Below are 27,396 nucleotides of genomic sequence, written 5' to 3'. Positions count from 1 at the left end.
AGCTCTCAACTGAAAACAGGCTTTAAGTAGGATGAGGTTCTCCTTGGGGAGCACCCATGTGCCTTTGCTCTGCTCGATTTATTAATTTTGGTATGGCTAAAGGCAAAGTGTGAGAAAGGTCAAATCCAAGGCGTGGCAGGATGATCTTATATACCTGAGAAAAATTCCCAAATCTACTCCCAACAGGTTTAGTTAGAAGTAACCGGAGAAAGGAAAATAGATGGGAAATAGCTTCTCAGGATCTTGGGGTCAGTAACCCTACCAATGGCCAAAAGAGTTTATGAGGCTTTGTGGGTATCAACAGAGAAAGAAATGTAGTAAAAACATACTTAAAAGTGACTAGTTTGTTCAAATCTGACCTCAGACACTTCCCAGCTGTGTGACCCTGGGTCAGTCACTTAATCCCCATGGCCTAGCCCTTCCCACTCTTCTGCCTTAGAACCAATACACAGTATTGATTCCAAAATGGAAGGTAAGGGTTACCCCCCCCCCCAAAAAAAGGTGGTTGTTAACAAAGGATATGTTGCCTGGGTACTGCTCAAAGTTAACAAAGGATAAGTATTGGGGCTCTTAGACTTAAAATCTACAACCAAAATTGCAAAGAAGTAGTAAAAAGACCCAACAAAGCAGCACTAATATAGAGATTTTATTTAAACTGTATTGAGTTTTTACAGCACATTTCATGTTTGTCACAATGCGACTAAACAGTTTGGATTTTTGGCCACATCTTGTTACTTTACACCCACAAGAGCTCTGAAAGGAGTCTTTGATGAACATAGCTGAGCTGGAGGCCCCTAAGTGTCTCTCTTTAATACCATGCAGTTTAACTCACTGTATGGTACAGTCCCTCAAAACAGCCACACAGATCGGACAGATACAGTCTCCTCACATACTGCCACAGTCTTACTTTTTTGCTAAGTTTACAAACCATGGTAAAAAGTACAGAACTGTGCATGAGCAAAGTAAAATGTAAATGAAAAAACAGGTTAAACAATTAAAAAGCCACTCAACTTTCAATTTAAAGGATCAGAGAGTACTTCACAGAATTTTATGTATCAGACTACATACTAGATAGGGAGTGAACAATTTATTACTTTTTCAGTGGCCCTCGGAAATTTCCTACACTGGAGTCTTCATTGTTTAACTCCTTCATGTAAAATGTTTTTCAAAAAACCAAAAAACCACTAACAACCCCAAATCCTCTGCTACTCTGACCTAAATATACCATTTGTTTTCCTTGCACCCATGACATTAGCATAGGATCAGAATAAAAACAGCACTGATACTTTTCTTTAGGAATCAAGAATAGGTCAGGTCTTCTAATTATTCTCTTCCTAAATGCAGATCCTAGTTAGTTCTCTCAAAAATGAAAAAGTAAAAAATCTTGGGGATAAAATTCTAGGATAGAAACATAGAAACAGTCAAAGAAACTGTTATCCCAGTATTTCAAACAGGATCGGCTTAGAATAATACCTTGTTGTATACCAGCTAGCTAAGTAAGAGTAAAGGAAGTTCAAGAGGAGCTCCAGGAAGTGGTTTTGTTATGGACCAAGGAGACTGTATCTGTCCCACCAACACAGGACATGGCTATATCTCTGTATCTTTTGGTTAAGTGCCACTGGTACATATTACGATGAAAAAAACAATGTACAGTCCAAATGGACGTGCTTTTCTCTCCAAATTTTGGTATCAATGCTTTAACCTCCTCTGTTTGGGTTCCATTGTTAAGTGCACAGAAATAGACAGCAGCATTTGTTCTGAAACCCTCACATACCAAACAATATATTCCAGGAGGTAAAAACCAAACACTAAATTCTACCTTCAAGGTGTCAAGTGTTCAGGATAAAGAGCAGTATGACCCAGAGGAGGCAGTAGCCAAGGGAAGGGCAACATTGGATTTTTTTTTTCTATGTTCATGCCAGGAAAGGATCAGGGTGTAGTTCCTGTGTTAGCACCAGGATGACTGGGAGAAGTCAGGCAAAAAAAAGGGCACTGAACAAACCAGCAGACACCTCCACAAATGGATTTCTACTTTCCCCATCTCCTCATTTTTTTATCGCTCTTACCCCCAGAGCTGACCACTCAATGACTGAGTCTACTGCTTTCACAGCTCAAACAACTCATCTGTGTTGGGACTGGTTATCAGGAGAGATTGGCTCTGCTCCAAAATGAAGTTTTGCTCCTTCTATACTTAGTATCCACCATACTGCCAGTTCATGAGCCAAGAGACAAAAACATCCAACTTCACCATTTGCCAAAGCATTCTTCAAACCAAACTCCACAGAAAGACAGAACTAATGCAGCTACACTGGAGTGCCTCTAAAGACTGAGCCTTCATGCACAGACACAGAGCACAGAGGTATGCTGTGGAGATCATCCCAGATAAGATAGGAACTCCCAGCTTGTACATTATAATCTGCTTTTTCAGGGTGGAGAATTGGGAGCTGAGTTGTCACTTGGGAGTTTGGTTATAAACATGTCTCTCTATTGCTGTTTGGGGCACTTTGCACCAGGCAGTACCTTTGACATCATTATCTTATGACCCACCCACCCCCCAAGTGAAAAAAGTTGGTGTCACCTACATAACCTTAAGTCTCCAGATCTTAAGGTCTGGAGCAGGACCTTTACACCAAGGTGAGGTTCTCACCATTACAGGACATTCTGCCAAATTGGAATTTCTCTGCTCCAGTCTGATGGTACCAAGGAGGACTTCTCAAGATGGTGTCTTCGAACTTTGTGTTCATGAGCCACACCAAGGAACCTTCAAAACTATACCTGAAGCAGATCTTTCCTTCAAACCTGTTGAAATTGGACAGGTGGTCTCCATTGGCATTCAACTAGAAGCTGTAGCAATGGGTTTCTTCAGATGTTGGCTCATGAGTTCCCTGGCACGTGACACTTGGATGTGTTCGTAACATGAGTTACAAACAAGAACTGGGTCATAGAGCTGTTGGTCAGGAATGGGCAGCTTCAAGTGGCAGCATCCAGCACAGAACACATTCCCACAATTTCTGTCAAAAGATAAAAGAACTTTGAAATGCTTATGTTTTTAAAACAAGTGATAAAGAAGAAATAGGTTTCAGAGGTAATCAGTGTAGAAAGAAAAGACAAACCTTAGAAAAAAATAATACCTAGGAATCATTGCTGATTGAGATCAAAAGATCTTACCTGCAGTGGTGTCTCCGTTTGGCCAGCCAGAATTCACAGTCACAGTTATAGCAGTGGGATGCCATATGATCTGGAACCCAACGAGTTACCTGACAAAAATAAAGGGAGAAATATCCAGGTTTTTTTCCCCAAATGGATTTCATCAGCAAAAGGAATTTCTTCCTATTTTACAAATGGCTATTATTTGTCTTACAAAATTTATATAATAACAATAACATTTCTATAATGTAAAGTGCTTTTACATATTATCTCATTCCCAAATCACTCATGCTAGCAAAAGATAGCATATCTGTAGTGTTGGCAAATGCGCTTGTGTAATATAGCAGTCATACCTCAGTTTCTTTCTTATCAACAGGTTCCCAGCTTGCTTCAGAAAGGCAATCCTCACTGTGATCAGAGCCAAAATCCTCTGTGTCACTGCCATCTGACTCTTTCAAACATGTCTGAAAATGCAAAGGCACAGAAAAACATATATTCCTTAAAATTCCAAGTCATTACCTAAAAGACTAAGATCATTCCATTAGCAGATGGTGACAAATGGCAACCAAGAGCCATTTCCTTAATATTCTAAACACAGAAAAAAGAAAAGGCCTTGTTCTCATATTGGAGTATACCATGGGGAAATAGGCTGGTCCTCAGAACACAAAATGTGACAAAGTCATGCTGGGAAACTGACTGACAGAACAAAGTCACTACTTACAAAGTCATCCTCATAGTCCATGGGTGGCTCTGCTGGAGGGGCACAGCAATGACGGATATCCAGTCTCATCTGAAGTTCACGAACCTGCCTCCGTAGCAGCTCTACCTCTTGCTTATACCCTGCTTCAATTTGCCGCAATCTATGCTGGATCACATCCGTGGGGAAGGGGAGGCCATCATCATCCAGGTAGAAAGGAGGCACCGGAGAAGGGCAAGTCAGTGGAATAGGTTTTGTACTAGATACCTGCTTGGGATGACCAGACAGCCATGTCCGGCTATTTTTTCCTGCTGAACCAGTACAGTGTCCACTGGAATGCTTAGAACAAACAGGTGACTTCACACCTTCTCTCTGAGCCCACTGGCCACCAACATAGGGCCCTGACCCCCGTATCTGCTTATTGTTTGGTCTCTTACTACAACAGCCATAGGAAAGCAGACGTCTAGGAGTCTCCCCATTTGGGAGTGAAGTCACCATTCCCTGGAAACTGTCCCAGTTGGAACCCAAAAATGAAAATTCGCTTGTCTGGCTCTGGGAAACTGGCTTTCGGACCAAGTCCAATGGCCTTTTGCCAAAGCGAGGATTCTCCCATAATGGCCCATTTCTAGCATTCCCTCTTTGACCAACATCTTCCTCCCAATGGGCAGGTTCTAGCCGAGTATTCAGCTGCTGCTCCTGGGTGATATTTGACACAGAGTCTGAAAGGTCTTGGCAAGGAGGACTCAGAAGTGGGTCTGGAAGAGTATGGCAGGCAATACTTGGTGGGTTATGAAAGATATCCAAACCATGGTCTGGAGCATCTCTGCAGGGCACGCCTGGCATGGGGTCTAGGGGAGTTTGTTCAAGAATACCTTGATCAGGAGGGGAATCCTGACAGAAGGACTCCGGAAGTTTAAAGATTCCATTACATTCAGAGGAAACAACTTGGGAGAGCATGTTGGCAGAATTTTTCTTGGGACTGTTTTTATGTGGATGATCCCCAACACCATCATAAGTCCTACAAGGCTTATCCAGAACAGGGGAGCTTGTACTCTGTTGAGAGTCCTTAGTTTCTTCCAGGTCTTTGATTTCAGTATCACAGGGGTGGCTCTTTGCTTGTTGGAGTACCATGCTATTTAACAATTTGTAACTCGGGGGGCAATTTTTATGATTCTTCAAAGTATTATTGCTCAAACAGTCTTTTTGGTTGCTGGGCAAGGGATGAAGATGGCCCAGTTCCCCCACTGGCTGCTGAGGCCCTCCTGGTCCATGTTCCACTAAGGGTATATCTGTTCCTTCAGAATTACTATGCCAGGGCTCCAGGCCTACCCTGGCCTCCTGACAATGGTTATTCAGGTTGGGATCACTAGATGTGCGAGTCAGTGCACTGCTGGTGTCACAGGCAGAAAACAGATCATCCACGGACCTTGTTTTAGGTAACCTGTGAGAACAAGGCATAAAAGCCTATAAATCAGGAAAGAGATTCAGAACCAAAACTAAGTTTATAAGTGATTCTAGAGTCAATCGATCTAAACAAAAATTTAATGAGTACCTACTAGGTTGGCTAACTACATGCTAAGAGGATGCAAAGAACACATGGTCCTATTTGGCTGGATTAGTGATTTCACAGCTGTAGGAAGCTCCAGAGTGAGGATCTTCCTATGCCAATGTATACTGAGAACTGTCTCTACATCTCTTTTTTTCTCTTTTTTTTTAACCCTTACTTTCTGCCTTAGAATCAATACTATTTATTGGTTCCAAGGCAGAAGAGTGGTAAGAGCTAGGCGATGGGGGTTAAGTGACTTACCCAGGGTCACACAGCTAGGAAATGTCTGAGGTCAGATTTGAATCCAGGATCTCCTGTCTCTAGGCTTAACTCTTAATCCACTGAGCTACCCAGCTTCCCCCTCTATATTTATTTCTTAAGAGTACTGTCCAAAATACAGTCCTAAGAGATGAAGTAATTTGCCCAGAATCACACAGTCAGTATGCAGAAACAGAACTTGAACACAGGCTTAGGCCAAGATAATTATTCCCTTTATATAGATGACTCCTAAGATTGTTATTTCCAGTCTCAAACTTCTTCCTATGTTCCAGTCTCACATGTCCATTAACTTGTTTGAACATGTTCCAAACAAGCCAATTATCATCCCACACTTAAAAAAAAAAACACAGTTCTTTCCTGACTCCCCAATTTCTATTAAGATCATCACCATTCTTAACCTGTTTGCCTCTAATTCCTCAACTGCAAAATGGGAATAGCAGCACCTACCTCAAAGGGTGGTTATGAGGATCAAATGAGATAATATTTGTAAAGCACTTACCACAGTGCTTGACATATAGTAGGAGATATATAAATGCTTATTCCCTTCCCAAGTCACCCAAGCTCAAAACCTTGATGTCATATTTGGATGCAAGGGAACAGTCAATTATGCTGCAAAAGTCTATAAGTATTTCTGAAATGTTTCTCACATCTATACCCTCCTACTCATTCCCACTGTTATATACCTTGCCTGAGATCCTATTCTCAGCTGGCCTACTTGTAAACCTCAAATTTCCTTAGACTTATAAATGTTGAAAATTTCACCATTGGGATATTTCATACTTGGAAAATTTCTTACTGATAGTCTATTGGAATGGGAACCCCATTGGCATGGGAGGTTCTTTCTCTTCCCTTCTTAAGATTACTTTAGGACAGAAACCCTTTGCTGAACAATGGAAAGGACTTTGACCTATGCTTAAGCATAGAACAGGAATTTCTTTGAGTCTTGATTGATTTTAGAATTGATACAATGGAGATACTTGGAATAAATCTCCACCCTATTCAGTCCTAATAGGATTGAGTAAGGGCTGCAGCCTAGATCAAAATTTAATTATTCCAATCTCTACCATACTCAAGTTAACAGGATTTAGAAAGGGCTGTAGCAAAGGAGTAAAGATTTAATCATTTGAAAATATGACCTTCAACAGACATGTGCAAAAGCCAGAAACCTCTGGGCGGTCCTGGGTTAAGCTAGAGCCTCCATTGGCACAGGGAAATTGATGAACAGGGATTGGTAGGTGGGAGAACTGAGGGGAGGAACTTGGATGGTTTCCTTAAAGATAGGGGGTCTGAAGACTCCAGGGAGGTGGTTGAGGTTTTGGTCGGTGTGGTTCCTGGGCTCTGAGAAGGCTTGCTCTGAAGGAAGCTGAAAGTGGGGGCCTCTGAGACTGTTTCTCCATTTTGGACACGTGAGTAATAGGGACTGATCTCTTTTCTTTGCCCCAGCTATCTAAGGGCTTGGGCCTTTTGTCCCAGCCTAAACAGAAGGGGTATTTAAGCCCTATTCCCTTCTCTCCCTTTTTCTCTCTCTCTATCTCTAATTCCTTTCTTACTCCTATTGTAATTAAACTCCAAAAAAGGCTGACGGCTGACTTGAGTTTTTCATTTAGGAATTACATAGCTGATTCCTTGGCGACCTTAAATTAATATATATCAGTCTTTTAAAGTGATTCCCTTGTCACATACTGGAATGACTTTCTAAGTGGTCTTCCAGTTTGAATTATATTGCACATAGGGGACAGGTAAGTAACACAGTGTAACGACCACTGGGCTTGGATCCTGAAGACCTATTTCAAACTCAGCCTCAGACACTTAGTGAGCCACTTAATATCTGTCTGCTTCAGTTTTTTCAACTATCATAGCACCTACCTCCCATGGTTGTTGTGAGGATCAAATGAGACAATATAAAGTACTTAGCACATAATAGACACTTTTAAAAATGTTTGTTTCCCATGATAAATGTATAACCCAGATTGAATTGCTTGCCAGCTCCAGGACTTGGGAGGGAAGAAGAAAGACAATTTGGGTTATATAACTTTGGAAAATTCATGTAGAGATTTGTTATTAAAATAAAAAAAATTTAAATTTAAACAATTTTTAAAATACTTGTTTCCTTCCCCCTTTCCAGCCTGAAGTCTCTTTCTCCCCTCCAATCCAACCTATACATTGATACCAGCATGATCTTCCCAAAGCATAGCTTTTCATTTGCTTTACTTTTTTGATCAAAAAACTTCATTCAAGGGCTCCTCACTACCTAAGTTGTTCATTCTATAATCTTCAATCTAGTATTTAACAGCAAGCATGTAAGACCCTGCATAATACAGCCTCACTCTATCCTTCTAGCATTATTTCCTGCTACTCCCATAACATGCTAGTCACTATTCCCCAAATGTATCCCATACTTTCCTCCCTTTATTCATACAACCAATTCTATTGTGAATGTTAAAAACTGTAAATGCCAAACTGTAAAGGTTTTGGCCAAACTATAAAGGATAATTTTAGTGTTTTGACTTAAAATCTAAATAAGTGCTCACCATCGGAAATTCCCAAATATGAAAAATACCCAAGTCAGCTGGGGATTTATGGAGATTTTAATTAATATAAATGAAGGAATTAAGGGGGGAGGGAGAGAGAGGGAGGAGAGGGGGAGAGGGAGAGAGGGAGGGAGAGAGGGAGAGAGAATAGCCAAGCAGTAGAAAAGGAGCCTAGGCCATTTTGGCCTCAGCCTAAGGGAGAGCGAGTCAGTCTTTATCACTCACCACAAGATCATCTCCAAGCAAGCTCCAGTCCTCCACTGAATCTCCTGAACTCCTGAACTGAGTTTCAGTATCTAACTCAATTCAACTCAAATTCAAAATGTCCTCACCTCAACTCCGAACTCCAACTAACTTCCAAACCAAAAACTTCCGAACTCCAACTCCACTCAATTTTGAACTCCCCTTCCTTTTAAAGACATTTTCTCTTATGTCACCTCCCCTAAATTTTCACATCTACCAATCACAGTAGACGCTTTTCCCCAGGTCTGCCCATTCTTAGTTCACATCTTCTTTTGTTCTCATCTTCTCTGGTTAGATAAAATCTACTGAGTACTTCACACCTCTTTTGTTAAGCTTGCCTTTTGTAAGTTGCTTGACCTTTTAGGTACTAATTTAACCTTTATAGGTACTGAGCACCTTTTTGTATTAGATCTAAAAATAGACCTAGCTTAAGGTTTTAGCTTCACTATAAGTACGAGTTAGGGACTTTTCATTGTTCAATCAGGAGTTTTCAACTTTATCTTCCTCTAAGGCACTGTCTTAGTAGGGTGGAGTAATTTTAAAAGTTCTCAATACATTCCTGACCAAGTACCTCCATTGTTAAAAATGGGGAATAGCTTAATCAAATCTTCTGAAGTAGAGTCTGAGCAGTTTTAAGATTCACACTATTCAATTAAATGCATATTAAGCACCTCCTATGCACAAAAGACTATGCTAAGTATATTTTCTATTACAAAAAATAAAAGTAATAGTCACTGCCTTTAAGGGCCTTATATTCTAAAGAGAATGTGGAAGAGGTTGTACATAAATAAGTGTGATACAAAGCAGGTTATGATAGAGATAATAAGAAAGTCAGGCAAAAGAGTTAAGACAAAATATTCACAGTTTGGAGAAAAAGATCACTTTTATCTGTGGGGGTTATAAACTGGCATCTGAGCGGCTTGGAAGACAGACATTTCAGACAGATACAGTGAAGACAGAAATCTAAATAATACATGAGAAAGAGCATGAAGAAAAGCTTTAAGGAAGGAGAGGGTAGTATAAGAGTAATCCAGTTGAACAGAGCATAGACTATATGAAGAAAAGCATAAAATAAGGCTGGATAGGTGGGTGGAGCCTGATGATAGAAAGCTTTGAATTCCAGGGTCAAGAGTTTGTTAGAATACATAAACAAAACATATCAACAAAACTTTAAAAGCAAAGAAAAAAAGGTAATATTCTACACCATAGGCAATATGGAAGCCACTGAAGATCTCTGAGAGAGTATGCTGGCATTATCATAGCTATGCATTATGAAAATACAGGCAGTAATGTGGGGATGAACTAGAGAGAGGGTTAGATTGATGATGTGAAGACAAGATTTTTTTAAAATTACAATATTTATTGCACTAATTTAGGTAGGAAAAAAGTAACTGGTTACAGGGTGAAGGGAGAAATGGGGATAAACTGCAAAAGTGTTATGGATATAATAATCACAGGACTTAGCAACTAATTGGAAGTATTGTTTCAGAGATAGGGAAGAGTCAAGATGACTCCAAGGTTACAAAATTCTACCTGTCCTTCAAGGATTGTCTTAGGAGCCACCTTCAAAAAGCATATTCCTGATTCTGCTGAATTGAATAGGATCTTTTCTCCTCTAAATTCCAATACCACTTTGTACTTCTCTTATATCGTATTCTGCCTTAAACCAAAGAAATTTATGTTCTGTTCCCTCACTAGAAAGATTATAAACTCCTTGGAAAATTATTTCAATCTGACCACAGACATAAAGAGTGATACTATAAGCAAATCACATAAAACAGAAAAGGAAAATGACAAATGCTGGAGGGAATGCAGAAAAATTGGGATACTAATCCCCTGCAGATAGAAGTATCAGCCACTCTAACTATCTGGAGATCAATTAGAACTATACCCAAACAGCTATAAAACTATGCATACCTTTTCACCCACCAGCAGGTCTGTATCCCAAAGAGATCAAAGAAAAGGGAAAAGGATCTGTTGTACAAAACTATTTATAGAACCTTTTTTTGTGGTGGCAATGAATTGGAAACTGAGGGAATATCCATTAACTGAAATATGGCTGAATAAGCTATAGTATATGATGTGATGAAATACTATTGTGCTATAAGAAAAACTGAGAAGACTTATGAACTAAAACAAAGTAATGTAAGCAGAACAAGGAGAACACTATACACAATAACAGCAACACTGTACAATCAACAATTGTCTCTGATCCAACACAATTCCAAAAGATGGATAATAAAAAATGCTATCCACTTCCAGAGAAAGATCTGATAAACTCTGCATGCAGATTGAAGCATGCTTTTTAAAACTCTACTTTTTCTTAGTATTTTTATGTTTTCTTTTGCAATATTTTATGACTACATATATATGGATATAAATTGCCTTCTTATGGAAGTGGGAGGTAGGAGGGAAGAGAGAAAATGGAACTAAATTTTTTTTTAAAGAAATGTAAAAATTTTTTGCATGTAATTGGTAATATTTAACAAACTAAAAACACAATGAAAATGTTGAATTGAATAGTGTAAAAAATAAGTGATAAAGGAGTTAAGAGGACAGAAAAAGATTACTCAGCTGGATTGGTTGGAAAAGACTTCATTGAGAGGATGAAATCAGAGCTGAGCCTTAAAAGCCTAATTTAGTAACATTTAAAGAACCAGAAAGGAGAGCATTTTTCAAGTAGGAAAAAATGGCATGGAAAAAAGAACAATTACATTTGACTTTATAGAATTGGTATCAGCCTTCAACTCCTAAGTCTCTCCAACTGCCTATGGAATATTTCTATGTGTCTGTCCTATCATAACCTCATCTGAAACACGTTCTTTGTCCCCAAAAGTTAACTTTTCTACATGACTTCAGTGGAGAATCCTAACTACTTCCTAGGGCCCTAGTTTTCAAACCTAGAAAGTCATTAGTTCTTCCTCTTCTCATCCCTATTCCCATTCTATTTTACACCAAATCCTTCTGGTAAATCCCTCAATGTCTCTTAAATATGACCCTTCTTTTCCATAGGAAATATTCTAAATATAGGCTTCACATGTACATTTCTACAATGGCCTTCTAGGCCTTAACTTTGATCTCCTTAACTTTGACGGTTAACATTATCAGATTGGTCTTCCTAAAACATCACGTTCATATCAATCCCAAACTTAAGAATCTATAATGGCTTTTTCTTGATTACTAAATCAAATCCATAATAATCCGACTGGTACTTGACATGTTTCATCCATTAGATCGTATTATTTTTTCCCATCACAGCCCCCTTCCTCTGGTCAGACAAATCTCCTTACTATTCTCCATTTCTACTAATGGCCTAGGTTATGATTAATGCTCAAGACACCTTTTCTGACTCACCTTCCACAGTTCTCTCCTTGCTTTTAACTTCCAGAAGTATTCTTTATACATGTAGTATGTAACATTCCAACACTCTTACAAGTTTATCTTTAGAATCTCAATATCTAGATCTCTGAAAAGAACCATATCATTTACTTCAGAACCACAGAATGTTGGTATTGGAAGCAGCCACAGTAGCTCTCTAATCCAACCCAAAGAGAAGTGAGTGAATCATAGAATTTGAATTGGAAAAGACCTCTGAAGCCAGCTGGATGGCAAAGTGGATGGAGCACTAGGCCTGGGCTCAGGAAGACCTGAGTTTAAATTCTGTCTCAAACACTTACTAGGTGTATGATTCTGATAAGTCACTTAACCCCTTTGCCTCAGTTTCCTCATCTGTAAAATGAAGATAATAATAGCACCTACCTCATAGGGTTGCTGGGAGAATCAAACAATATTTGTACTTTACACAATATTTGGCACATAGAAAACACTATATAAATATTAGCTATTAGATATTATTTTTATCAAGACCAACTTCTCCCTGCCCAAAAGTCCTCTCTATAGAATAAATTACTTCTGATTATCTAGCCCTTGCCTGAAGGCTTCCAGTGAAGGGGAATCCACTCTCCCCTCCATTCCATGCCATTTATGGATGGCTTTCCTTATCAGAACATTTTTTCCTGACATCAGGCTCAAATCTGCCTCTTTGCACCTTCTACCCATTTTGTCTTCAGTTCTGTCTTCAGTTCTGTCTTCAGAGGTTACACAAAAGGAATCTAATTGCCCTTCTACTTCTGGGCCCTTCAAAAAACTGAGTCTTTTCCCTAACCTCTCCTTCCCTAGCTTATACGTTTCTTCAACCAATCTTCATATAGAAGAATCTCATATACCTATATCCTCTTCCCAACTCTTCTAGCAGGACATAATATTGAGTACAAGTCAAAAGCCCCCCCCCAAAACAACCCCACAATAAGCACTTACTGAATTAAAAGTAAACTTGGGGGAAGTTATTTTGTTTGTTTTTTAGGTTTAAAGGCCTAAAAGCTTCTCAGATCAAGGAGATCATTCTAATTTCTATTTACTTCAAAGACCAATGACTTCATTGATCTGGGGACTCTTTCCACCCCACCCCCCATCAATGCAGATCACAATGCCCCTTCTCCTCTGCTGTAGGGAGGTCTTTAAGAGTTGGTACAGCTAACCATCTGGTAATGAACTTCTCCAAAACTTAGCTAGGCTAATCTTCAGACAAAAGAAAAATAGTTTGTCACCTAGAACATGTTTGAAGCTTGATAAGGCCAATCCAATTTGGTGCTCTGCTAAACAGCACTCCAGAATGCAGGAATTTCACTATATCACAATAAGTTATTAGAATAAGATTTCAGATAAATAGAAATTTATCAATTTAAACAACTGCTTCTTTCTGGTGAACACACCAAGACCATCCCCCTAGGGGAATTCAGTTCCCATAAACAATCAGGTCCTTCTGACAACTAATGCTGGAGCACATGCCTAAAGCTCTCACACAGACTTCCTCCATCTAACTACAAAAAAGCAATTATTGCCATGCCATAATATTCCCTTCTGCTTAGGGTTCCTCACCCTCCTTGATATGTCACAGAATTAGGGCAGATCCAGGAAAGATTGTACTTTGAGAAAAGACCTCAAGAAAGTACCAAATGCACCTTGAACTAGCTATGTGCCAAAGCAGTCTTTTGCCCAATTTCAAAGACTTGTTCTAAATATATCGAGAAAGACCTACATTTAGCCAAGGGGGGGGAGGAACGGGGGGGGGGGGGGGGGGGAAGGGGAGAAGGTTTCTCTTACCTGTCCAGAGATCGGCCAGTGAATTCCTGACTCTGAGATACTGGAGGAAGGTAAAGGTCCATGCTGTCTTCTCCAAGGGTGCATGGAGATGATGCTGGAAGGTACACAGCTGTCCAAAGGTGCAGGGCCCGCACATGACACACAGGATGGAGGACCTGGGAGGGAGCACAATATATTATTCAGTCACTTAAAATGATTCTTCACTATGCCAGCCCTTCCTTCTCTCCCAAACACTCAGCTTCTGCCTCCACCAAACCCTGCCAGTTCCCACTGCCAGAGGAAATACCCAAACTCACCAGCTCTGAGCCCGGAACATAAAGAAAGTTATGGAAATTCTTATTGCCTGCTCGGAGGAGGGACCACACAGAACAGGTCCTCTTATAAATGTTGCGCATCTCTCGCTCCCATGGGTTGTTGGCCAGGAATGTGCCATAGAGACAGGAGTATGTGTGCTGTACTAATTTTACCTAGAGAACCAAACAATGCATCACATCTTGGAGATCTGACTCTTTTTCTCAGCCCTTTGTCAGGCTCCAAGCTCCCTGACTAAAGAGAGATCTTCCAACTTACCAAGAAGGCTTCATTAAATTCAAAAAGACAAGGGAACTGTTTAAGCAGCTGATGAACTGAATCAAGCCACTGGAGAAATACGGGGCACTGTTCATTCTGATCCTCTGCATTCTCTTGGTGTCCACATCGATCACCAAATTTGTGACCAAAGTCCAGCCAATCAGACTCCACCAATACTTGGAAGCCCTGTGAAGAGAGCAAATATCCAAAGGCTTGTGATCCTTCAAGGAAGGTTAAACAGAGCCCCTGGGATATTCTGTGGGAAAGATCCAAAAGCAGGACTCATTTAGAATCAATCAACAAGTGTTTAAAGTGAGAGGTCTTATTTTAAAAGAGATTCTAAAGTATTCAACCTAGCATATGCATTGGCCCCAGGCTTTCTATGGGAGAATTTCAAGGTCAGACCCTCAATTTCCACAGTCCTCACCCCAAGACATTCCTTCTTCCCTCTCCTCTTCCCCAGCCACCATCTGTACCTCCAAAGTTCTATAGTAGGGATCCAAGAGGATCTTTGCCAGGGCTACAATCTGAGGAGTACGGTCCCAGCCATCTGAACAATGCACCAGAACTGGCCGGCCCTCCCGATCCACCGTGTTTGACACCAGCACTGCTGCCTTCAACATCACTGACAAGTGTTGCAGCCATTTGGTGCTCTCCAATGCCGACAGCCAACTATTTAGATGAATATAGCAAAACTTGTTACGGAGAGTCCTAAATCCCTGGAAGATTCCCTATCATTACACATGAAGTCATACCCAAAAACTCCCCCAGGGAATACAGAAACCAAAAGACACACCTTTGGAGAAGGAGCCACGAGGCATTATTCTATGAGGAGTAGATACTTCAACTACTCCCTCTTGCTAAGTTTTCTGTTATTTAGAGAACTACTCAATCTAAGAAGTTTGGCTTCACATCTCAAGTCAAACTAGTTGGCAAAGAAATAGAACTAACATGGCCAGGATTGGCTCATAGCAAATCGAGAGTACAGTTATGCCCAGGACAAAGCCCACTACTCATGATCCAATCTAAACCTAAATTTCAGATCACTTTATTCCCCAGAAAAAAAGTTATAAGGGATGAGATATGGCCTGCATCAGGATCAGAACAGCAAGGAGCACCTACTTGCTAGGGTCTGGCATCTGACTGCAGACAGCTCGGAGGTACTGGAAGCTGTTCCGAATGGAATGGATATTGGCCATTCCCATGAACACCACTTCACAGTTGGGATAGTACTCTGCATAAGAGAGAAGAGGCATTAAGCACCAAGTCAGAGTAAGGAGCCCAGGTAATGAAGGGAGTGGAAACTATGCTGTATGAGAACCATGTCCATGTTTAGCTTAGAGAAAAGAACACTTAGGAAGGAGACATGATGAGTCTCTTCATACCCTTGAAAGGCTGCCAGGAGGAAGGGAGACTAGACTTGTTTTGCTTAGCCCCAAATAGAAGAATTAAGAACTAAGGATGAAAACTGGCAAGAGACAGATTTCAAGTCACTAAAAGCAAAAATACTTAACAATTGGTTTTCCAAAAGTAAAATGGGTTGCTGGGGACAGGGAGAAAAATCAACTTGCCCATCAAAGGAGGTCTCTAAGCAGAGTCTAGGAGAGCACTTATTGAGAATATTGTAGAAATAACTCTTATTCAGATAGAAGTTTTTCTAGACAGACTCTGGAGTTCCTTCTAACTCTTGAGATTTTGTGATTCTAAACAAGAAAACAGAAGCAGGAGATGCCTCTTGCTCCTACTTCTACACCTGCCTGACAAAATGGGGACCTCAAATGGAGGACTGGATATTCTTATAAACTGAATTACCTTTGCCTCTCTGAATACACACAGTGTCTAAGAGCATATGGCCAAGGCAGGTGAGGAAAAGTAAGTTGTGTCAAGTACAAGGGAACAGGTGGTTGGTACCTTCACATTCACAGCCTCCACCTTTGGCCCGGTTGGCCACTGCTGCTGTATAAGATCGAGCATCTAAGATGAGCAGTTTCTGAGGAGCTCCAGTGCTCTCTACCCCAGAGCATGCTGTAAGAGAGGAATCTAAAACAACACACGGAGAAAGAATACCCAAGGAAGTGAGGTCAGAAACAAGTTACCCAGTTTTCTCTTTTTCCTATGGCACTCCCCCTCTCCCTCCATATACATACATATATAGCATACACACACACACACACACACACACACACACACACACACACACACACACACACACACACACACACACACACATATATATATATGTAGATACGGATATAGATAACTCCTCCTCCCATTCCCATATCTGTTTAACTCCCTGGGAATTAGGTTTAAAGTAAAGCATGCCCCTCAGTAGTAAGTGCCACATCTTACCAAAGTCAGCATCACATGTTTCACTTCCCTCACTGTTCCCATTGAAGGGGACACCCCCAGCTGCCCTCACCCCAGGATCTAGGGCACAGGCTTTGGCAATAGATGTAACCAGGTACTCATCATCAGCATTGCGCCAACCCCACCAACTGATCTCTGGCTGGCTGCAGCGGGCAATCGCAGCCCCATTGCGCAAGTGCCTAGGAAGAAAAACATTGTCAAGCTGCTTCCAAACATAGCAATGACAGAAATCTATCCCAGGGACCTCAGAGGCACCAAAGAAGCCAACCCAGAGCCAGAGAGGAACAAAAGTAAAAAGGTTCTGGATGTAAGAGATGATCCTGATTCCATAAGATTTGTATAGCATATAACCTGTTAGACACACAAAGCAGAGGAGAAGGTTGTACCAAGAATTCTAAACCTGCCAGTTACTGCTTATCTGCCTGTCAGTATCCCATGTAAAAGTAAATGTTTAAATTTTTTAAAAAGCTGGCTACATTCCCTATAAAGATAATTTTTGGAGGGACAGACTCTCCCCCTGAAATATAGAACAGAACAGAGTCTAGGGATGTTGACACCTCATCCATCAAGCAAACACTTCCATAAGGACAGCTAATGACTGAGCTGTCCATAGACAAAAGTGGAAACTTTCTCCTCCGAATAAGAAAATGGCCTCCTCTGAAATCAACCCTTCCTACCACAAACACAAGTACCATCTCCTTACCTATACACCACAACAGGGATCCGCTTCCACGAACGGAAAGAAGCCACATTCTCCAGTTCCTTATCTGTGATCCACACAGGAACTAGCAATTTCTGGGGATAACTAGGACACAACCTGAAGAGAAGCCAAAGAAAGCACTTGAACTGGAGTTAGGAAATAGAGAAACACAAGATTATAAGTCTAAAGCTAAGAGGATATGGCATAGTAGATAGATCAATGGACTTGGGAGTCAGCAAGACCTAGGTTTGAATCCCACCTGAAATATTTACTAGTTTTGTGACAGTGTGATGAGATCCCTGCCAGTTCTAAATCTAGGATCCTATGATCAGAGAGGTCAGTGAATCTAATCTCCTTATTTTTACAGATAAGAAAACCCAGGCACAGAGAAATTTGAAGTGACTTGTCCAAGGTCACATAGTGAGTAAGTGACAAAGCAAGAATTCAAATTCAGGCTCTGTGATTCCACGTTGAATGCTCTCCCCTCTGCTACACTACTTTCTCTTGAGAATGAGATGCCATAAGTGATCATAGACATCTCCCTTCCTCAACCCCACTATTTCCCCCCCATCATCACACTGTCTACAATTAAGGAGAGTTCCCAAGGGGATCAGTCCTGGGGGTGGGGGTGGGGAGGTGGGGAATGGGGTGAGGGGAGGGGAAGGCCAGAACCTCTCCTGCTGCTTTCCTTCCCTCTTGCCCTCACTTGTAGTTGCTGTTGATGTGTGAGACTCTCCAGACGTTGTGCAGGTCAAACCCCATCCTGACCAGCTCTGCCTCCTGCCGGCATCGTATGTGCTCTCCTACAAACACACACTGATTGTCAATACTCACAAGGAATTGTGTTCTCTGGGGTGGGGAGGGGGGAAAAGAGTCAGATCACCATAGAGTAAGATGACTTAAGGAAAGGGGCTCTGAGAATTGCACACAAGGCAAGCACCAATTCACCTGGCTGGCAAAGGTGGGTATGCTGCTCCTCCTCGGTCAATCCCAGGCACCAGGCATGATAGGCAAAGGCAAAAAGGTCCTCGGGTTTGGCAGGTCTTGCTGTGGCTCGGCTCAGCCTTGACAACCACTCTTGGCACTGCTTGAAAGTAGAAAAGTGGCACCTGCCATGCAAAGAGCCACAGATCTGGATAAGGCAAGGGGCAATAATCCATGGGGAAGGGGGTGGTTTGGAGGCTAGAAAAGAAATAGGAACATGGAAGGCTGAAATGTTGTTGATATATGAATCCAAAGGGAGCTGGTTAGCCTGTGTGAGTCAGACTAGATACCCCAGAGGTAGGAGTCTGGTCATCAGGCATAGACAACTCCAATATCTGCTTCTAGAGTCACTGTTTTCCCTCTCATCCTGGAGAATTTCTTATTCTTGTTTCTGAGGTCCTTTTTCCATACAATAGCCCTTGGTTGGTTGTCTCATGAAATCTTTTGAATCTCTTTTGATTATCTTTCTTTTTCCCTTACCTCTTGCTTTTTCCTTCTGAATTTAACTTTTCCAACTGTCTCTCAAAACCATCTTTGAAATCAAGTCACAATGGTATCCAATCTTATTTCCCTATCTTTTCAAATATCCTCATCATCCTCCCAAATATGCCACAGTCATCCTTGCTCCTGTATCTTTGCTCCTCCAACAGAAGGCTACTCAACCCATTAGGGCTCAATTCAAATATTACTTCCTCAGGAAACTTTCAATTATTTCATCCCACTCCATTATCATCAAGAGAATCACTCCACTGAGGTCCCCCTTCTCAAAATTCCTCAAGCACCACACAATTTAACATATGAAATAAGAAAATAGGTAAATGCTAGTCTTGCATCCCCAATTAAAATATAAACTCCTTAAAATCAGAAACCATATCTTATCTTTCATCTGTATTCTCTCTGACCCCTAGCAAGTGCTCAGCAAACACCTACTGGTTGATTAATGGAGTTACTCAGCAAGGTTTTGAGGAAGAAAAGACATAACAATTCATGACTTTATAACTGGAAAACCCCATACAAATGAGGCAATTAAAGAGCTCCTTGAGAAAAGATACTGCTTTATTTTTGTCCTTGAATACTTAGCATTAGTAGATAATTGTTAAATGTTTAATGAATTGAATTAGGTTTTGATTCAGGAAGAGACTTCATGGCAGTAGATAAGTCTGGCAAGGTTGAGGACAAGAGGGACAGAGCAAGGATACCCAAAGGCTATACCACCCTCACCTCACCACCTTGGAGTCCTTGCAGGCAATGTGCAACTGAAACATGTCCCGACTTTCCACACTGTCAATCATCCTCAAGGGCACCTAGTAGGGAAGAAAAGTAGGAAGGTTGACTTTAGGGCTCAATTCCTCAAATCTCCCTCAATAGTAGGTACAAAATGCCCAGACAATAGGCTAGGAAAAAGAGGGTCCAGTCTGTAGTTGAGGCAACGAAGCAGGAGCCCAAAGAGAAGTGGATGAAAACCCCAAATAATTTTCTTTTGAAAGTGGAAAAACAGCACCTGCCATGCAAGGAGCCACAGGTCTGGATGAAGCAAGGGATAATCCAAAAGAGTTTGGAGTCTGAGAAGGCCCTACTCCACCCCAGAGCCACCCAAACCCAATCTGTTCTTGCTCCCCAGGGGTGAAGAACCAGAAAGGAACTCACATTAATAACCGAGTCTTTGAACTTGATGTGTAACCGGTAGTTGGAGATGGCAATAAGGGCATCAGCTGCTCGGCCTAGGAACTCTACCCCCTCCCCCTGCAGCACTGTGAAGGGCACCTGCCAAAAGCCAAACCCAGGAGTTAAGAGTTAAGCCTGTTCCTATTTACCACAGCCCCCCACCCCCCCACACACACACCCTGCTCTCTGGGGTTCCCCATGGAGGAGCTAGCCAACACAAGGGAAGTAAGTCCTCTCCATGGTAACTTATACTAGGCAACTGCTGCCCTGCAGAGAGTTGTCCCTCCCCTCCCTGGAGCCAAAAGTTCCACAATAAAGTAAGACTTCCCTCCCTGATGGCCTGGGTTTGGGGGCAGATAACAATGAACAAGACCAAACAAATATCTTCCCTGGCTCAGATTTAATTCAGTGATCTCTGAGACCATCTAGTCCAGCTCCTTTATTATACATATGGGAAGCCTAAAGTCCAGAGAGGGAAGTGACTTCCCCAAGGTCATGAGGCAGGAAGTGGTAGAGCAACGATTAGAAGCCAGATCCTGGCTCCAAAACCAGGCTCTTTCCACCATAATCTACCATGCTGACTACTCTCCCTAATGAGGGTACCAAGTAGGTCATAATTAAAGGCTACAGAATTTCTGCATTGGAAATAAAGTTTTAGAGATGATCTGGTCCTAACCTCCATACTCTGCTAATGAAAAGAGTTCCCATCCCAAGCCATGGCACAAGAACCAAGGTCTCCTATCTCCTGATCCAAGATCCTTTTCTGGGTATCTCAGCTTCCAAACGCTTACCTGCAGATTTTCTTCTTCCTTCACTAGCTCCTTAGGGGGAAACAGATCCTTGGCTTGGATATACTCCAGGCTGGGGGGCCCCTCCTCACCCTGTAAAGGAAGCCACCAACCTGAGTTAAACTATCCTCAAAGGTCTTTCTGACCCATTAGGTCACCCCACACAATATTCAGGTGAGGAACTGCATATGGGGAACCAAGTCTTGGCTGATGGGAGAGAGCACAATAGCTCAAGGTTAATGAGCAAGTCTAGGGGGAAAGTTAGAATGAGAGGTTGATGAGAAACTGAAGTTCTAGGCTCCTAAGCATGGGGCTCTCCAAGACAACAGACATTTTCAAAATAGAGGGGAAGGAAGGCTATCACAAGATATAATAGGAGAATAAGAAATGAGGACAAGGATATATTCCAAAGATGAGAATCTCAAGAATCAAGAGAATTCAATCATAACTGATTTTGAGGGAAGAAACATGAAGAACAAGAGCCTGGATCCTGAGAAAAGATGATAAAGGAAAGAAGCAAAGAGGGAGTGGGGCAGAGAACCTAGTTCTATGCTTCCGGAAGGCCTTAGTAGATGCTTTCTAATTATATTGCATCAAAGGTATGTTTGGAGAGATGGGGGTAGGGAGTGGGGAAGCTGGCTGGCCTGTTTTCTTTGTTGGGGCTCAGAGTACAGACACATCCCCATCCCCTGACAAGCAACCAGCCCTGAATCTTGTTCTTAAGGAGAATTCTGGGAGAATATCCCAATATAAGCAGAAGATGTTCTCCCCCAACTCTTAACAGAGTAAGAGAAGAGATCTCTAATCAGGAGGGGCTAGGAGACACAAGGACAGCCAAGGGAAGAAGATCTTAGAAACACTTATCAGGGTCTGGAATATTTTGAAAGAAGACTGGGGAAAAGAGGAAGTAGAATAATCAGGAGAGAGGGAGGGAACTATTAAATGATACAGAGACAGAAGGAGATAGGAGGCATAAGCAAGGGAAAGAAATGGAGAAACAAAGGAAAAAAGTAAGGCAGCTTAGCCATCCCGTCTGGGGGACAATCAAGGGGAAGAGACTGCCATGTCAGGAGAGATATAGTTTTTGAGAGATGGAGGGGAAGAGGCTGAAAAGTGGAAGATGGCTCACAAATATCCTAGTCATGAGCAAAATAGGCGGTCAAACAAGCAAGGATACACTGCCTAGAACTAGGAGAAAAGTAAGAGATGAGAAGGGTAAGCAATGGTACCCCCTGCAGGGCGGGGCCTAGAGCTCTGCAGTCAAGGGCAGTGGCTGCAAGAAGAGCCAATAAATCTCTATCCTTAGTCTGCGGCAGTCTCTGACACCAATAGATTAAGGTGGGCTCCAGGAAATAAAGAGTTAGGCCTAGCCTGACACTCCCCCACCCCCACCCCAAAGGTCATTGGGTTAGGCCCAGGAGCTTAAGAAGGGTACTAGGAACCAGCATGTTATACAGTGTCCATGGCTACTGGCTGAGATAGGAAGGGGATACAGCAGGGAAGAGAAACCCAGTACCCCAGGCCTAGCCAGCACTTACAAAGCAGCTGAGCATTGAACAGGAGACTCGGGCAGTCAGGCTCATGGTCGCAGGCAGCTGGGGCCAGTGTGCATCTCCCCGAAGCCTTAGCCGCTACCCTTCCACCAGCCTGGGGCACCCCCAGCATCCCGGCTACAGGGCCCGCCAGGTACAGCAACGCAGCAGCAGCAGCAAGGGCAACAGCAGCAACAGCAGCGCAGCAAGGGAGCGCCAAGCTTGGGGCCTCCCCTTCCTTCCTTCTCCTCCCTCCCCTTCTCTCCACAATGGAGTGGGCCCCAGCTCCGCCCTCCAAGCTAAGTAAGGAAGGGAGGAAGGAAGCGGGCGGAGCCTCAGTGCCGCTCTGCAGCTGGCCCCATAGGGCTGCCTGCAGCCTCCCCCTCCCCCAAAGCAGAATCAGGCTCCACCCCTCGGCCCCACACGGTCCAGGACTGACGCGGTCTATCACTAGGGACATCTCCAGGACTGATGGAGCCCAGGGGTAGAGGGCATCATTGCAACTGTCATGGGAAGGGGAAAAGCCAACAACCTCTTCAGTTCAGAGAAATTCCCACTCAAGTATCTGCCCTGCTCAACTCCATTCTCTGCCAACTCCGGCCCCTTTCCCCCCACTAATATCCTCCTAAGAGTCATTCTTCTCTCCATAAGAACTATTTCCAGACTCTTCCTCCAAGATCCCCATTTGCCCGACAGTCCCCTCCATATCTTTCTCCAAAACATTCTCTCTGCCTAGAGAGGCCCTTCCTCAGTTTATTCCCAACTTCTCTTACTCTCAAAAGCCTTCACTCCTTTCCCTTCATTGATCTCCCCATCCTCCCAACCAGCCTGTTTCCTTGTCCTCTAATCTCTGCCTTTCTCCTCTCTAGAGTCACCTACATACTCCCCCAGAACAAAGGAAATGCCAGTCATTCCCACCCCCACAAACCCTTTGGAAAGGTAGACCAGTTGGGTTTAAGCCAGCCATCCCAAACCTCTGAAAATTCAGTCCTTGGGGATTTCTGATTCCAAGACCTTTTACCCTGTGATAACTTTGCCTCACCTCATATTTGTTCTCTTGTTCTTTGACTTCCAGGGGCAAGTTATTCTTGGGGTGAAAGAGAAGTCCCAAAAAAAGAAGAAAAAAGAAGCTTCCCATAAATAATAACAAAGAATAATAACTTAAACGTTTCCAAAGTGACTTATATACATTATCTCATCTAATCCTCTTCAACCCTGTAATGAAGGTATTACCCTTAATTTGCATAAAAGAAAACTAAGGCTCAGAGAAGCTATACCTTGCTCAGAGTCACATAGCTAATAAGTGTCAGAAGCAGAATTCAGAATTCTCCTGAATCCAAATCTAGCTCTTTCTGCTATAAAGGGTTGGCTGCCTCTATAACTAATGAACTGAATCTTTAGGTTAGTGGGAAAGAGCAAAAGTAGGAGTAATAATGAGGCTTACAAAATAATCCCGAGTTAGTGTGAAGGAACAGCTGAAGCCCCAAATTCTTCTCTGATCTCAGCCTTTAGGCTAGCAAATGCTAAGAAGGAGAAAGAATATAAGAAGTGGTCAACTGATAAATACCCTCTAACTCAAAGTCCTTCCAGGGAAAGGGGCTCGAAGTCATTTCCATCAAAGCCTCCAAAGTAACACCTGAGCATATGGTACTAAAGGAAGAACTGAAAGTATTCTCACTAACTCTATTCCCTAATACAAGGGAAAATCTTACACAGAAAAGGGAAGAAACAACCAGAAATAAAAGGTTAGGTCTAGAAAGTACCTAAATCCCCCACATTCTCCTCCTCCACCCCTTTTATCCTGCTATCTTACCTCTCAGGAGCCAGGTAATCCATGTGCAACTAAACTATCTGCTGAAGGTTTGGGGAAACAGATAGGACCAATAATAAAGAGGGGGGGGGAAGAAAACAAGGAATGGAAAACACATAAAACCTTCATGGGAAAATAGGGACTGAGATAAACCATTCCAGGATTCCAAAAGAGCCCTGAGTACAGAATTATTGGATACCTCATCAGTTCTACCCTGGATGGTAAAGGAAGGATCATAGATGTTTTGAGGTTAAATCATCACCACAATGAGTTTGTGGAACCTCTCCTCTTTCCTCCCAAATAGCATCAGATGCTACCAACATCTCACAAAGTTGAGTCTCAAAGAGCATCAAACTAATGACAAAGCACCCAGACTAAATGAAGTAAGGAGGAGCTCAACCTCAGGAAATTCTACCATGGATCCAGGGCAAATTAAAGTCCCTTGGGCAACCAAGAGAAAAGCTGGTGGTTATCAAGTTGTGCTCAGAGTCCTAGGTAAGGTGTACATTTCTGGAAAAATCTGCCCAATCCCAATATAGTTAGTACTTCCAGGGATTGTCTCTGAGACTAGAAACTAGGCAAAGAACTGAAAAGCAATAAAAAAGAAGTGAGGAAGGGGGAGGCTTGAGGGGAGGAAGGAATGAAGAAGGTAGCTGGGGGAGGGGGGTAGCAGGGAAGATGTGGGGAGGCTATATGGAGCTCAGAGTCTAGACTCTCTCTGGCTCCTAGATGGAGAAAGAAGGGAAAGTGAACACAACTTGACTAGGGAAAGGACCTGTGATAAAGAAGCACTTGAGGGAGCCAGATTAGAAAGAACCATGGGGCTGTGAATACTCACCATCCTACCGTGATGAGAGTCCTGGCTGCCTGCTTCTCACTGTGATGAAAATAAAGTGAAGGAGAAAAAAAAGTCAAGATCAGTGAACAGAAGCACTTTTCTCATCGTGCAATCAAAGGACCACATTGGTCTAGCCCAACCCTTCCCCAAAACTCTATCTCCCACCCTAGAATCCAGCTTCCCCAGAAGTCATTAAAGTACTAGCTAAGGCAATGGAGCTCTGGAATATAAAAGGTTAGCAGCTAAATTCCTCTCCCTTAGTGCCAATTCTCCAAGATATGGAAGAGGCTTTACAAGCATAGAAATGCAACTTATCCATGGTGTTACCCAGCAAATCAGTGATTCACGATCCAAATGTCCTACCTCTCAGGCTCCATAGGATTCCTATTACCTGATAAAAGCAGCCACCCCAGGACCTCAGGGACTGACAGCCCCCAAGGATGTGAGAATTCCCAACCCTGACTCACTCCTGGAATGCTTTGCTCCAGTCTCTTTCTCCTGTAGCCCCAGTGAAGTTTATAAAACCCAAAGGACTGGTGGCCTGGAGTCTGTGGGACTGGGAGCACACACCTGACCTGTTTACTGTGAGCAAAGTCCAGGGCAGAGGATAAGAGAGAGATTAGAGCCTATAACCAGAGGGCAGCCAGAAATGAAAGGGGCTGACCAGGAATAACTGGCCTGGGTCACAAATAGAAGGTACTGGGAGGAGGTCACCCACTCAACTTTGGTATCTGAGAGGACCAGCTATTGGTGAGAATGAAGCCCCAAGAGCAGGCAAACCACTTTCAACTGGCTTTGACCAACAGTTTTGAGAATCAGGGCTTCCCTCCCAACCCCTCTCTGAGGTACCAGCAAGGCTGAAAAGCAGCATTCTTCTCCCACCTGCCGCCCAAACTCAGGGGGCGCCTGCTGCAGGAGTCCTCCCCCCATCCCCCAAGAAAGCTTCAGGGAGAAAGGCCTCGAAAGGAGGGAGCTCCCATATCCTAGGGCCTGATCCTCCTCACCCACTCCTACCCTCCCTACGTGCCCAGGGCCTCCCAAAGACCCAACACCGCCTCTAGGGAGGGGCAGGACTGCGGCCCCTGAGGTAGAGAGAGCGCAGGCAGCACGGCGGGCGAGGGGCCAGGGCCAGGCCATGCAGCCGGGGACTTCCCCGCCCCCCTCGCCCTGGGAACCCAGCCAGTTGAAGGCTTCCCCAGCGGGACGGGCACCGGGTGGGACGGAAGCCCGGGAGCCCAGGTGCCCAGGTCCGGGGGCGGGGCCTGAAGCCTCAGGGGGGCGGGGCATCGAGTGACAGGGGGCGGGGCCCTGAAGCAGCCGGTGGGGGCGGGGCGGGGACTTAGCGGTTCCCAGACCGAACAAGCTATGCGCGGGACGCGGTGACTCACCGGGGCCGGGGTCGCGTCTGCCCGACCCTCCGAGGCCGCGTTCCCACCACTTCCGTCTCCCGCAGCTGCTGAGGCCGCGCAAACGGGACCCTGCCACGGGGCCCCTATTCCTCAGCCAATCATGTCCTCGCCTGTGCCCGCCCTGGCCAATAGCCACGCTTAGTCCCTCCCCGCCCACACCGCGCAGCCGTCGCCCTCGCTCTGGACGCTGCTCATAGGCTCTGATGGGCAGACGCCTTCCCAGGCCTTCAGCCTATCGGGTGATAACAGAAAAGACGGTATCCAGAGAGAGGAGGCGCGGCACCCAAGGAAGAGAAAGAACCAATGGGAAATCACAGCGCGTCCCTGCGGCAGCCAATGAAAAGGCAGCAATGGACGGACTGTCAGTTCTGGGAACCGGAAATGAGGTTGGTCGGTCACCTACCGGCTGCGCCATGAGAGGCGGGGTTTTAACAACCACCTCCAGAAGCTCCCGGCCTGCTTAGTAGTTACTCGCGCGCCTTTTCTGTGTTTCTATACTTCACCTTTTCTGTCCCCGGCTCCTCCTTTCGCTGTGGCGACTGAGATTAATGGAGTGTGGCTCGGCAAATAAGAAGCCCAGGGAGACGGAGGCCCAAGTCTCAGATAGGAACTTAGCTTATTCCCCTTCCTGGGGACTTAAACCTCTCCTTTCTTGCTTCATGTGCTCATCCATTAGGAGTGCTGCTGCAGCCCGATTCCTGCCCTTGGCCCTCCTCCCATTAGGGGGCTCTCCTACCTCTTCACTCTTTTCGCCCCTTGCTCTTCCTTTTCCCTCTTCCCTCTTTCTCCTTCCCTTCCAATCTTTCTTCTTTTCCACCTCAGAGGCTCAACCTCTTATCTTCCTTTTTTTCTCCCCCTTTCCCCTCCTCCTTCCCCTTTCCTCTTTTTTTTTTTTTGGTCCCCCTTCTCTCCAATTTCGTTCCGCTGGAGCTTCACCTAGATCTACCTTTCTCTCCTTTACCTCACCTCCGCAAGGCCCTCTCCTCCCCACCCACTTTCCCCAGCTAGGTGGTGCAGTGGCTAGAGCCTGGAGTCAAGGAAGACCTGAGTTCAAATTTTCTAGCTGGGTGAGCAAGTTGCTTAACATCTCTCTGCCTGTTCATTCTCAACATTAAAATGGGGATAAA

The 27,396-nt window shown here is 43.6% G+C and overlaps 1 protein-coding gene across 12 annotated transcripts; it reads right to left on the bottom strand.

Annotated features, from left to right (window-relative positions):
• Positions 1 to 630: 630 nt before the first annotated feature.
• On the bottom strand, positions 631 to 26,410 carry MTMR4 (myotubularin related protein 4). Of its 12 annotated transcripts, none has more exons than XM_007481809.3 (21): positions 25,865 to 26,120; positions 25,328 to 25,442; positions 24,861 to 24,899; positions 23,255 to 23,299; positions 20,684 to 20,773; positions 19,875 to 19,991; positions 19,449 to 19,531; positions 18,192 to 18,352; positions 17,950 to 18,046; positions 17,247 to 17,360; positions 16,526 to 16,722; positions 16,088 to 16,216; positions 15,299 to 15,410; positions 14,653 to 14,848; positions 14,177 to 14,362; positions 13,903 to 14,073; positions 13,607 to 13,761; positions 3,869 to 5,285; positions 3,501 to 3,611; positions 3,169 to 3,257; positions 631 to 3,011 (listed from the first exon to the last, which is right to left on the bottom strand). In XM_007481809.3, the coding sequence occupies exons 3-21, from the start codon at positions 24,861 to 24,863 to the stop codon at positions 2,834 to 2,836; spliced, it is 3,651 nt and encodes a 1,216-aa protein (XP_007481871.1). In that variant the 5' UTR covers positions 24,864 to 24,899; positions 25,328 to 25,442; positions 25,865 to 26,120; the 3' UTR covers positions 631 to 2,833. The 12 variants fall into 12 exon arrangements, with proteins under 12 accessions (XP_007481871.1, XP_007481872.1, XP_056670190.1 ...); XM_007481810.3 differs by having other exon boundaries at positions 25,875 to 26,120; XM_056814212.1 differs by lacking the exon at positions 25,865 to 26,120 and adding an exon at positions 23,657 to 23,735 and having other exon boundaries at positions 25,328 to 25,848.
• Between the last annotated feature and the right edge of the window lie 986 nt (positions 26,411 to 27,396).

The sequence above is a fragment of the Monodelphis domestica genome, chromosome 2, assembly GCF_027887165.1.
Source record: "Monodelphis domestica isolate mMonDom1 chromosome 2, mMonDom1.pri, whole genome shotgun sequence".
Classification (NCBI taxonomy): domain Eukaryota; kingdom Metazoa; phylum Chordata; class Mammalia; order Didelphimorphia; family Didelphidae; genus Monodelphis; species Monodelphis domestica.
The sequence above is the reverse complement of the archived record's forward strand: the minus strand, read 5'-3'. Positions and strand labels throughout refer to the sequence as shown.

Coding starts and splice junctions, on each gene's coding strand:
- MTMR4 (XM_007481807.2), bottom strand. Junction 18,047..18,191: donor TACCCACCTTTGCCAGCCAG/GTGAATTGGTGC, acceptor GTGTGTTTGTAG/GAGAGCACATACGATGCCGG. Junction 3,612..3,868: donor TGGACTATGAGGATGACTTT/GTAAGTAGTGAC, acceptor TTGCATTTTCAG/ACATGTTTGAAAGAGTCAGA.